Source organism: Podarcis erhardii (assembly GCF_964252035.2).
Source record: "Podarcis erhardii genome assembly, chromosome: 16".
Taxonomy (NCBI): Eukaryota; Metazoa; Chordata; class Lepidosauria; order Squamata; family Lacertidae; genus Podarcis; species Podarcis erhardii.
Genome location: NC_138514.1, coordinates 24156366 through 24169183, shown reverse-complemented (window position 1 = coordinate 24169183; position 12818 = coordinate 24156366). Strand labels below are relative to the sequence as shown.

The following is a 12818-nucleotide window of genomic DNA, read 5'->3' as shown; positions in this document are numbered from 1 at the left end:
GAGACTTTTCAAGACATCTATATGATGTCTATTGAACATTGATACCTCATTCACCTTCCACACATGTATTGGAAACATAACAGCAGTGTGATATATACAGCTCCCTGGAACATCAACATAACCAAGTATCTTCTACGCCGCATCGGCACTATCCATTTAAAGCAATATCATGATATTTTAAACTGTTGTGGCTTCCCCCAAAGGATACTGGAAGTTTAAGGGTGCAGAGCTATAATTTTCAGAGTGGTTTTGTTGCAGGAATTTATATATAGGTTGGGGGGTGGTTGCCCCTCCAGTAGATATCATGCACATGCAGCCCACTACAAAAATCAGCACAATCACTTTTGTGACTTTTGTGATTTGCCCCCACAAAACACTTCATCACAGTTTCTTCCTATCTATTCAAAGGGCCTCTGCTGCACAATACCAAATGTAACAATTCACTGATAAATTTATCTATGTACTGGCTCCCTGGGAAAACGTCAGAAATTCATATAGACATGTGAGCTCAGCCACTCAGCAGCCCCTCTGCCTGAGTGATAATCCCTGGCATCCTGATACCTGAGTGCCAGACAAGGTAGCCATTCCAGAAATAACAAACCTAGATAAAGACAAAAGGGTGTGATTAACTTGGCTGGGAAACAGGGAAATGTAAATGTCTCTTTTGTTTCACTTGATAGATGTTTGGTGGAGGCCAAGGGGAGCATTGGGGCAGGGTCCAGGATGCTCAGATTACTGCCACCAGGCCTCCCCTCTCATGATGTAACGATTATGTATTAGTGATGTAGTTTAGGGGGTTGTAACATGGGGATTAGCAGCTAATAAAAGTTTGGGTTCTCTTTTGTAAGGGGCTTCCATCTTGTTTCACCTTGTGACAGGTGGGAGTCCTGTCGCAACAGTCTTCAATAAAAACCAACCCTACTGGCTGCTGTTTTGCTCTGGTATTCCTGGCTGGTGTCCTTGTTTTTTGTCCAAGGGAGCCTTCAGATTTCTCCGTTAACAGTTTAAAAATCAAGCCCTTTCCCTAGGGAATTCTAGGAACTGTAGCTCGGGTGGGGGGGATAGGGGGGGTCTCCCAACACTTCTCAGCACGCTGAACAAGCAAGCAAGGGCAAGGAGCAAAAACGGGAGCTGCATCACTCCTTCCCAGGTCCTGCTGCCACCCAAAGTGAAAATGTGGGCTGGAATGAGAGAAACCACAAGCACAGGTTCAAGCACAATGGTTAGTCCAAGTATGGCTTCACTCCTGGTGGTGAAGTAGCAGAGGGAGAAGTGACATATGGTCCACAATGTTTGCTCCGAGCACTTGCACACTTGCTTGGCCACACCTAGCCGCAGTTCAGCTTGCAAACCAGGCCTCTGTGTGTAAGTGCAAGCATAGAATCTCCATAACAACTTTGGCAGAACCACATAGAAATCCACAGATAGCTTCACTTTTAATTTCACAGGACTTCCAGAGGTACAACATCCTTCTCTTTGGATAATTGAGAAGTTTATTTGGGGACATTTTAGTCTTGTTATGGTTTCGGGTAAGCTTGTGGTTACATTCTTTGGATCCACATTTGAACACAGTGTTTTCAGGTATGTTTAATCTATCTTAATCCCCTGGATAATAATACAGTTTAGTTGCAGACGCAGCTTTGGCATTCAGTTCAAATTTGCCTCTTGGGCGTCTACAGAATTAATCAAATTCCCCCAGAATTGCAGTTAAAGATGCTTAATCTTGGGTGTTTCCAACTGCTCTGTGTCATTCCACCGCTCACGGGAAAGAATAACCTGAGATCAAAAATGCCAGGATGACCCAATGGGTCTTGATGGCCTCTTGTCTCTTTTTTATCCCTTACCAAGCATTAAATTTTGTGTTTCTGATCGGTCTAGCAAAGTACAGTGCCTTCTGGGAGCAAATCAATTCACAAGAGAGCAGCTGCAACTTGGCAACACAGCCATTACAATAAACCCAACAACTTTGGCACTGCCATTGCTCTGTAAGGTGATGTTAATGAAAAGCTAGGGGAGGCCAAGGCAAAGAGCCTCCTCACTCAGCAGCAAGAGACTCTCAAGAGTCCTTGAGGTTTATGGCAAACCCAATTTAAAGCTATGGGTTACATTTACAACTTCCCAGAGCTCCAGCTAGAAAATATGGGAGACTACCAGGCGCCTTTATGGATAGACACAGGAACCGATCTGGAAGTTAAAGTGTTTATTGATGTGATTCCAACTTTTTACATTCCCCACAGACCACACTAAGGAGTTTGCAGGTTAAGTAAATCTGTGCATAGTGGGAAGAGACATGGTAAGGGATGGAGGGGAAAAGAAAGGTCACAGAAAATAGAAAATAAAATAATACACCACAGGTTACCAGAACCTCCAGAATTTTAAAAAAAGCTGTGAGCATTAACACCAACTATACAAGCATTACAAAGACATGGTGGTGAACGGATCAGTGTCCGTGACGCTTCACAAATTCCCTTCCCTTCTCCATAGCTCGGACATTATCCCCTCTACCCTCCCTAACCCCACCCATAATGGAGAGCAAAGTGGCAATAATTCATGGGCTCCCCCAAATGCCTGGGCTATTTGCAACTGTATCAGGTGTCTCCCGTTATGAAGACACCCCAGTGTTGACTCCAGCTTCCTTGGGAAGACACAACAGCCTCCCTAATCTGTAACGGTCATGATTAACCATGAAAGGAGTGGGCCTCGGTACATTAACAAAGAATAGTGGCTGCTAAGGGAGGCTGGCTTAGGCTGCAGGGAAAGGATTTGAAGTTGAACGTTGCAGGCTTCCAATTCTATAAGGACCAGGTTCAGAAAAGTGGACAAAGTGTGCAATCCCAATCTGCACCAACCAGGTCCCAATATTTCACTAAGGCAGAAGAATTTCCTCTCCTTACCTCTATAGGATCTAGGATTTTTGAAAACCAAGCCACACAGAAGAAGAAGACGTGCACAGGTCACTGGAATCTGAGAATTTATATAAGGTTTCCATTATTGTTATTTGCTTCCCTGGTTATTTATTTGTCTCCCAAAGACCCTAAACCCCAATATTTCAATTTTTTGGTGACTTTGGTGAAAACTTTATTTTAAAAAAGGAATACTGCTTTTATATATATATATATATATATATATATATATATATATATATATATATATATATATATATATATATATAAAAGCCAGAATGACCAAAGAGCCACAAATGTCTTGTTTATACAATGCGGTTGGTACATGACCTTGAATATACAAGTGGTGTATCAGAAATAAAACAACATTTCTCATTTATACAGAGAGTTTGTTATCAGACAATACGACAGCACTGGGATTTTCTCTCATTAGATTAAGTTTCTTAAAAAAAGGAAAAAAAAAACTACATCTCAAATATCTGCAATAGATCCATTTTCCCATTTAAGGTTTATATATCATATATTGTTATATTATCATTTCCTCACCCATTTAAAAGAATGGAATTTGCAACTCTACAGTAGTAATTAAGTCTTAAATGATCCAGGAGTTCTGAATGTAATATGAAGTCCTCTTCAAGCAAAAGTTGGTCAACAGCTGATCCAAAATACTGGACCATTTTTGGCCCTTCCTACCCTGATCCTTTGCTGGTCAGGGCTGCAGTGGTTTCAACAACTTTTAAATCTGCATCTGCTCCAAGTATTTGTAAGTTGGATTCTCGTATCCATGGTTTTGCATCTTATTCAGATGCCGCTCCTCTGGCGTGAGCATCGGGTCAACCTTCAAAGAAGAGAACCAACAGTTAGCGAGTGAAGAGGAGGTATGCAAGCATCTTGGGCTAAACACATTTGTGGGGCCTGCTCCCTGGATAGAATTTAAGGGTATTAATCTCTTAAAGCTGAGGTCTTCGTTGCAAGAGATTCAACTTCCATCATCTCCCTAAGAAAAGCAGCCTCAACTCCCGTCTGAATGCTCTTTCCCACATGCCTTATTGCACATGATCAAGCCAAAAGCTAAAATGTCAGTGATTTCCAGTCACTGCTCTGAACCTGATGATTTGTATGTTCTGTGCACGTGTGAACTGAGAGGATAATAGAAGTGAAGTTCTCTCTCTCTTTTTAAAGCTATACCTTCAGCGAACAGCTTTGAACCACATAAGGCCACTGACTGCCAAACACTCAAATCGGCAGAGAGCAACTGCTGCCACCCCATTCCCCCACCCAGCAGGCTGATCCAGCCCTCCCCCCTCTCTCAGAGGCGATAAATCTCGAGGCCCCTCTCACCTCTACGATCCCATGGCTGATGGTTCCATACTGCCTCTTCCTCAGCATCACCAAGCTGATGACAATGACTGTGGCTATGGCAACAGCGATCACCAGGAGACCAATGAGAGCACTGCTGCTGAAGCTGAAGTCGTCACGGAGCGCGTTGTCGTTTTCCTGCACAGGAAGAAGTGATGTGGAGGGGCTGAGAGCTGGAAATGAACATGACTAAACTAGCTTGGGAGGCACCTTCATTTGACCAACTGCCACAGCAAGCATGAGATGTGCCTGGTCATGGTCTTGCCCTGATCCCTCTCACTGTGATCTGGCTGGCAGGGGACACCTTGCAAAACACCTTCTCAGATATGTGACACACACATGGGACCTCTTCTGCTTACGTGTCTCCTACGTGGCCAATAACAAAACGTTTCTTCCAGGAAATCCTGGCCCACTGCTCTTTGCAATGCTCATGGCATATTCAGAACTAGAAGAGGTATACACAGTGCTACTTAACACCCAGGTCAGGGCATGAAGTCCCCTAACAGCAAGCCTGGGGTGGTGGCTATATACATACCGGCTCATCCACCAGTCCACCGACTCGCTCAGGATTGAAAATCATTTCCTTCACATCAAGGGTTTCATCAATTACCTGAAAACAGTCATGAAGGAATTTTACACAAGGAGCTAATGACAGAAAGGAGGAATACTGGGCAGGGGTGTGCATAAAAAAATCACCTTGGGTTTGCAAAAAGGAGCAGCTTCTAAACTAAACAAATAGCTAGCAAAACTCTGCTAAGTCATAACACCCATCTCTCTGGCTTAGGTTTCATGTGCTTAGCAAAACCCCAATAGCTTCCAGGGCTAAAAAGGTAGGGCTTTTGCAAAACCAGTAAAAGAAGGCATCAAACACCAAACGCAAGAGAAAGGAATCTGGCCCACTAACTATGGTGGCTATGCACCACATATTCAGTGTAAAGGAGGTGCACATACATACAACTGCACATAGACAGGGACTCCTCCACTCAAGCAGGAATCCTGGCTAATCAGGCCTCCTGTTCCCAAATAGAAGTCCCTACGTGTGTGCATTTGTGTGCTCCTTCACACTAAATATGCATGGCTGCCAGGGAAGCCCAGCAAGATGCTGGTACAGCAGCCAGCAAGACGTAGGAAGGTTCAAGTGACTATCTCTATCTATCTATCTACCTACCTACCTCTATCTTGTTAGGTTATATTTAAAGCTTTCCCTGGTGGTGGAGAATGCTTGTGATGCGACATAGATGTCAGCTAGCTACATTTTAGTAGAATAAGCCTGGTTTGCGTTCCATCAACCAGATACAGTAATTTGCCTCCGAACAAGCTCCTATTTACAGTTTTCAACAAGGATGTAGACAGGAGGTGCAAACACAGAGTACATCTCAGCATCAGCTCTAAACACTGCAGCCTGCTACACTTGACAGAAGATGCTGCCACTCAAAATAGCTGACAAATCTGTCGGTGGAGCCTGTGCCAGAGCACCAAAGGGTTCTGTTCCGCCTCCCACATCCATAAAGCTGTCCAGGGCGAGGATGCTAGCTCTGCTTCCCTCACACTCCTACCCTTCCGTCTCTGACACATGCGGGAAGCCTGCGGGAGCTGCAAGTCAGTAATCTGCGCCTCCCCTGCACCATATGGAATGAGTCTAGTGACTATCAAGCAAGCAGCGGGCGACATGAAAGCAAGCCACATCTCAGGCTCCGTGTTTTCTGCAAATAAAAAAAATAAAAATAAATGCAAAAGGACGTACCACATTCTCGTCCAGCTTGTTCTTGCTGTTGATTGCTTTCTCTTCTGCCCCAATCAGTCCATCCAGGTCAGCCATGCCAGATCCTGTGCAGAAGAAACAAAGGAGGAGATCAGATAATGGAAAAGGCCATTTTGTCCTGTCTGTATGGCACCCAGTCTGTATGGCACACTACGATTCCTAGCTTCTCGTATATATACATATTATTAGATCTCCTTATTATGCACTTGTTAGAAGGACACCAAAGTGTTATGCTAGCAAGACAAACAATGAGAAGGGGGGGAGGGGCTGGCAAATGGGGGAAACATGATGGAAGTTTTTCCAGAAGGTTCAAGCACACACCCATTCTACAGTCAGCTAGTATGATATGGCACAAAGCAATGGGAGTCCAAGGGAGATGTCCCTAGAGGCTGCTATAAATGCCCCATGAAACCAGGATGTGAGCCAGCATGCAAGAGATATTCTTGCCACAGCAAAGTCAGCACTGTCCCTTTAGAAAGCCTGCACATCAGCAACTAACTAGGGAACGAGCCTCAAAGTCATTCCAAACAGCTCACCCACTGAGCAAACTTAATGAGTTCCTGTCCTGTGTCTGGCTCAAGTCCAGAATCAATTTCAAGGGAGGAGCAAATGAAGTTCCAAATATCAGTCAGCCTGTTCCCAATGAAACACTGCATGTGATAATGGAGGAGGATATCAACAAGCCCGCTCTGCATTTCCATTAAGACCTGAGCTTTCATACATTGATCGAGAGGAATAGCAGAAGAGACTGATGCAACAGTCAAACCACTCAAGTCACAAAGAGCATCTGATATCTGAATATTGCAAAATGTCGGCAGGCATTATGGATTTGCAGAAGGATCCAAGGTAGCCACTGGATTCCTGAGATGCTCCACATATCCAAATTTTGCTTCATATGGTGCAAAGGTAATATAATATACACCAGTTAAACACTTCATAACTGATTGCACATCTTGCCCTACCATTTGTTGTGCTCAGGGACGAGTTCATGTATTCTGTTAGCAAGGTTCTTTGAGGGCACGTGAATGATTAATTGTGTTTTGGGGCATCTGTCACAGTGACTTTCTTTTGTTTTCACTGCCTGAAAATGCCAAATAGTGGTGCAGTCACATTTTGCCTAGAGCATGTGGGCAGGTTAGACATCGTATAGGATGCCGACACCAAAGGAAGTCTAAAAACAGCAAGCAGAAAGAGACGAAGCATTGTGGTGGGGGACTGATCCTGCATCAAGGGTGCCAAGTAAACTGACCCAGCTCCCTTTGTGTCTATGAAATGAAAGCTGATCTATTCCATCTGCTGGTGACACGTTAGCTCATTTTAAAAGGCAAACACCTTCGTGGTTCAAGTACAGTAAGCCTGCAAACTTACATGGGTGTTACATTCTGGGAAGCGCACCTAAGCCAAAGTCACGTACTGTATAGTGAAAACACATTGGATTCAATAGTGGGTGGGATTGCAAAAGTTGTTTTTCCCCCTTTCCAATTTTTGTTATTTTTAGCCATGCACATAAAGCTGAATGTAAGTTGCAGGCTCACTGTATTCTGCTCACCAGGCAGGCGTAGGACGATAGGCACACTGAGGTATGCTCAAACGAGGAAGCCAATACATGTCAAGATGCAGAACATGGCAGCTGGCAAAAGGTCACGAAAGCCAGCACAGATGTGGCACTCGGCGTCAAAGCATCTTGCCTGTAACACATCCCTGTGACTGAGGTGTGGGCAACCTGATCACTCTTGGCCAAGCCTGGGAAAGGCTACCTGTAAGAGGGGATGCAGAGACCTATGCAGGTGCTACAAAGCCAGCCTTAATTGACCTGCAGCTCTTTGCCACTGTGAAGGAAACTGTTTTAGAAAAATCCATCTGGGCTAACTGTTGTGACGTACTTCACAAAGAGAATGTAAGCCATGTTAGCTTCCAAACTGATATATAAATATAGTACACAGCTATATTCGTGTCACATAATACATTGTCAATTTGCAGGCATGATCAAGAAGTTTGCAGGTTTATCTGGGGGGATATGCATGGTTGGCTTTAATGTCACACCATTGATTAATATAAAATTATTTTCCAAAAACAGTATCGTTGTTGACACTTCTATCCCCTCTTTCCTCCAAGGAACTCAAAGTGGCATGCATAATTCTCCTCCCCATTTATGGCTGAGTAAGGATTTACACCGTGTGACCTTTTCAAGTGAACTACTTATGTACATTTATTTAAAGAGATGCTAAAGGATTTCAAATTACACTGTGGACATGCATGTGCCTTGTTCTGTCTCTATTGTCTATATGCATCCATTTTATATTTACATTTGCCATCTGTTTCTACAGGGACCTCACCAACACCTTTAGGAACATTTTCTTGAAACTGAGAATATTAGTTTTTAAGGAAACAGTGCAAATATTAAAACCCATTTATTTAAAGCTGGAGTGCATGTGAGGGGATATCCATATCAGAATTGATTTCTTTTTTCTTTTTCTTTTGCATAAGCACTGAATTGGTTGCAGAAAATTGTTGGCATTTAAACCAAAGTGCTTGATTTGGTCAAAGAATCCAGCTCACCTGTTCCACTAAAAGCAATCCATGACAAAGTGTCTGATTTTACTGCCTCTGCCTAAGTTGCTCAGGAAATGCCATTTCAGACTCCAATCACGCTCCAGGAAGTCCACCTTGCTCACTAAGCCTGGTAACTTATTTTGTGTGAAAGTCAATCATTGATATTTTCTAAAGACTTTCAGCCTAACCATTCCAGGTTAGTCAACCTCAGGCCTTTATAGGCCTTTCTCTGACACTTCCAGTTCTCAGGAGCCAGCACAGCAAAGGCTTCGGGCAGGGAATTCGGCAGCTAAGACAGGTACCATTAGATAGTTCTGCACCATTTAACAGCCTTAAGTGGAATAGTTGTTGGAGGAAAAGCTCTTTATATCTCACATACATCTCTGGGTAAAAAGCAGCGCTAGCTGGCAGGCACTGTGCTAAAAAAACAAAACAAAACAAAACAGGAAAGGAAAGGAAAGGAAAGGAAAGGAAAGGAAAGGAAAGGAAAGGAAGGCAGAAAGAAATGCACCACAGTTCACAGCTGCCTCAACTCAGCTGAGAATGGACTGCAAAATGTTCTGTTTCATCTTGGTTTGAGTCAGCCGTCTTGACCCAGTGAGGTGAAGCTCACTCCAGGGCAGTTATGAAGACAGAACAAATCAGTTTCAGTGGACAAGAGCTTCAGTTGTTTTCCGGGTTTGGAGGTGGCAATGGGCTGGATGTGGGCCAATAAATTGAGGCTGGATTCAGGTAAGACAGAGGTGTTATGTTTGCAAGGAAATGGCTTGCTCCGTACATGGTTGCTGCCCACAAGGAGGAGCAGGTGCATAGCCTGCAAGAACTCCTCAATCCATCATTTGTTGCTGGAGGCTCGGGTGGCCTTGTTGGACAGGAGAGTCTATTTCTAGCTCCAGCTGATACACCAGCTCCAGCTCTTTCTGCACAGGAATGACTTGGCCACTGGATTCCATGCTCTGGTAACCTCCAGATTAGACTATTACAATGCATTTTATATGGGACTGCCCTTGAAGTTGGTCTGCAGCAGAACATCGGTGCTAGATAAGGCAGCTCTCAGAATTAGCATAACCCTTTTCCTGAAGTAGCTGCACCGGTTGCTTATTCATGTTGAAACTTGATTCAAGAAGCATGAGACTTGCTAAGATTTTCCTAGTACCTTCAGAGTCAGTAATTATAAAACAAAGCCTGATACACTGTAGAAAAGAGTAAAGAGTGCTGAAATGCAAAACAGCCCACATTGAGAAGAGTCCAACTTCTAAGCAGTTGTTGCACCCTTTGTTCAAAAAGAAGCTTTTGCTACAAAGCAGGACTTGGAACATAAGTCAGTAAAAATAAACACACCAGAAGAGAAACTGAGGAAAGGATCCTGCACATGGTTCTCCAACCCCAATGAAAGAAGGCTTATGGAATTTACAGCTGTGTGCATTTTGGCAAATATGCCTTGTCCATTGGAAACACTGTGGGTCAACACGCCTTGCAAGGTATTTCATACGGAATAGCAGTGTTCTGTCTTTCAGTACAGAGTAGGACATCTTTTAACCTGTAGAATTCCAAAAGATCTGCCCAACTCAAGCTTTGTCATTCCATATAATGTTTATGATGCAGAACAGATGGGAAAGGGCAATTAAAATAAAACTGATATTTCACCCAAGTAGCTCTAAAAGCAAACTGATTAGCATTCACAGCACTATGCTACTAACAATGCTAGAGAACACCAAACTCTCATATCTAAAGCCAGTATTACAATGTTACCAACACTGTATGTATACCATTTACCATGATTGAAACATTAGTCAACTAATCAGAGGCAGCCAAGCTGACTCTTTCTGCACAGGGGGTGGCTACTTTAATTTCTGAAGCTTTATATCAGCAGAAGGGAGGGAGGTGGAAGTTGATGTTATGAAACTAAAAGCAAAAGCTATCAGAACACACTGGAAAGGCAGGGGGCATGACAGAAGGCGTTTTGAGGGATCAGCTTAGAACCAACCTTTTTTCACTGGATGGTACAAATCCGGCTGAGAATCTATAGCAGGCGGGAAAACACAAGAACAAAAAAAAAAAATAGCAGAGAAAGGAGATTAAGAGGAGAGAAAAGAAAAAGGCTTGTGTACGATTTCTAACTCAGATCCTGGGCAACATTTAGATTAGCGATTAATAGCAAGTTCTAGCTTCTTTTGTTTTATTCCAACTTTTGAACACCAGAAAGCAAGCAACAGGTGCAATGAAACTGAGCTTGGGCTAAGGGCTCTATGAAAGAAAATGGGAATTAATTCACAGCCAAGCTTCAAAATAAAATAAGCATCCGGGGAAGAAAGCAAAGCTAGATCATTTACTGCACTGTCATGTGCTCAAATTAAAATCAGAATACTAAACTTAAAAAGGAATATAGAATTGGAGGCGCCTCAACATGACAACGTCTGACACAATTAGAAACCAGTTGCCTACTTGCTCTTTTGTCAGGAGCTACTTTTAAAGCAGCTCTGGCAAGAAAAATATCCAGAATAAAAGTGAGGACAAGTATGTTAACCTGGGTAGCTGATCTATGGCGTCAGCTGAGGCCAGATACAGCAGCACTTTCACAATTCTACATACCTTCATTTTCCAGTGAGGCTGGGAAAGTTTTCACCTGGAATGGACGGAAGGGCTTGCCATCAAAAAGGGGAGACTCATCACTCTCTTCGGAGCTCACATGGACGTCCACAGGGGATTCGGAGATGGAAGATGTAAACTGGTCCATGTCAGCCCGCTGTTCTTGAAGGAGCTCATCTGTAAGCAGTAGTTGCTCAGTTAGTTAGAAAGTGTTGTCCTATGAAGATGTTTCCAAGAAACTCAACACAACCTCTTGGATTCGAGTCAGGATTATTTTTATTCGTCTATGGAGGAAATAATTTGCTAGATGCTCGGGGTGGAACTTTTCACAAGTATATACTTGGTTTGTACTGCTATTTTGTTGTTGTTGTTGATCTCAGGTGCCAAAATGCTTTGGTGCTTTTGGCGAACTAGCTTAGGGATCGTAAAAAGAGGTCAAAGGTACTAACCAATCTCACTTTGGATTTCTTCTGCCACATAAGGTACCTTGTAGAGCAGGGACAGACTTTGGTTCATTCTCTCTTCAATCACATGGAGATGCGTCATGACCTACCAAGAGAGAGGGCAGAGTTCACAAAGAGTATCAATTCTATTTTTACTTAAACAAGTACGTCTGCTCTAGAGATAAAGAGTTTTGGAATCCTCACATTTGCTGCCACTGGCTACTAGCCATGATGGCTATATTCCACCTCCACTGTCAGAGGCAGCTTCTGGGATTCACAAGCGGGGAGAGTGCTCTTGTACTCAAATTCTGCATTTGGGCTCTCCAGAAGTATCTGGCTTACTGTATTCTGCATAGTAGATGTTTTAGTTTACTGTATTCTGCTGGACTAGGTAGGCCTTTGTCCTGATCCAGGAGGGCTGTTCTTAATCTTTACATAGAAAGATACAATCTAAGCTAGTGTTCATCACCACATGCTGTGACTGAGGAACCCATAAGATAACTATGCGCTGTGCAAAGTAATGATATCACCTGTAGGTCACCTTAACTGGGCAACCCAGGCATTGGGTTTCACCCTAATATAGGATGTAAGAAAACTTTTGTTGTTGTTGCTAAAGCAATGGTGAGGAAAAGGAGAACAATAGCAGGTTCTCTACAGTGAGAAAAGACCCAGTTTCCCTGCAATTTAAGCCATAACCCTGAGAACCTCAGAAGTTTGTCCAGTTGGGTGCCTGGCAAAGGAAGACTCCTTCCAGGCCCAGCAATAATTTCTATTATGTAGCAGAAGAAAAATCTGCATGAATCTATGTATAGCTCTATATAGATCTGAAGGGTCATGCTTATGCTTCCAATACAACTAGCATAAAATAATGTTCCCCCCATAGTACATTACCCTAAGCAACAGCTTTCTCAGGAGAGGTTACGTAGCTTAACAGCACTTTGTTCAAAGCAGAGGCAGTAACATTCTCTTACAATGCTGGCCTTTGTTCAGGGAGGCTTGCCTGGACAAAATGGCCGGGTGTGGTTTCATATCTACAACCCAGGTTCCTGTTTCTGTACACAAGCACAACCTTTCCCACTGGCTTCTTGAATTTATGGCTACCATGTATTTGACCTGCAGAGGGTGCTGCACATTAATGGATTCTAGGGAGCTGATATGGAATGCATTAATATGGATAACCAAGCTGGAACACTAATGAACTGCTTCTTA

At 43.3% G+C, this 12818-nt stretch overlaps 1 protein-coding gene across 6 annotated transcripts in view; it reads right to left on the bottom strand.

Annotated features, from left to right (window-relative positions):
* Positions 1-3182: 3182 nt before the first annotated feature.
* The window catches only part of APLP2 (amyloid beta precursor like protein 2), a 53790-nt gene continuing 44154 nt past the window's right edge, over positions 3183-12818 (bottom strand). For 2 of the 6 annotated variants that reach the window (XM_081843995.1, XM_081843999.1), the window contains 7 exons: positions 11616-11715; positions 11170-11343; positions 10565-10600; positions 6007-6089; positions 4798-4872; positions 4245-4400; positions 3183-3741 (listed from right to left, as the gene is read on the bottom strand). In XM_081843995.1, the coding sequence (XP_081700121.1) occupies positions 3640-3741; positions 4245-4400; positions 4798-4872; positions 6007-6089; positions 10565-10600; positions 11170-11343; positions 11616-11715 (726 nt within the window). In that variant the 3' untranslated portion in view covers positions 3183-3639. The remainder of the gene's footprint in view (positions 3742-4244; positions 4401-4797; positions 4873-6006; positions 6090-10564; positions 10601-11169; positions 11344-11615; positions 11716-12818) is intronic. The other 4 variants (XM_081843996.1, XM_081844000.1, XM_081843997.1 and 1 more) reach the window with 3 other exon arrangements.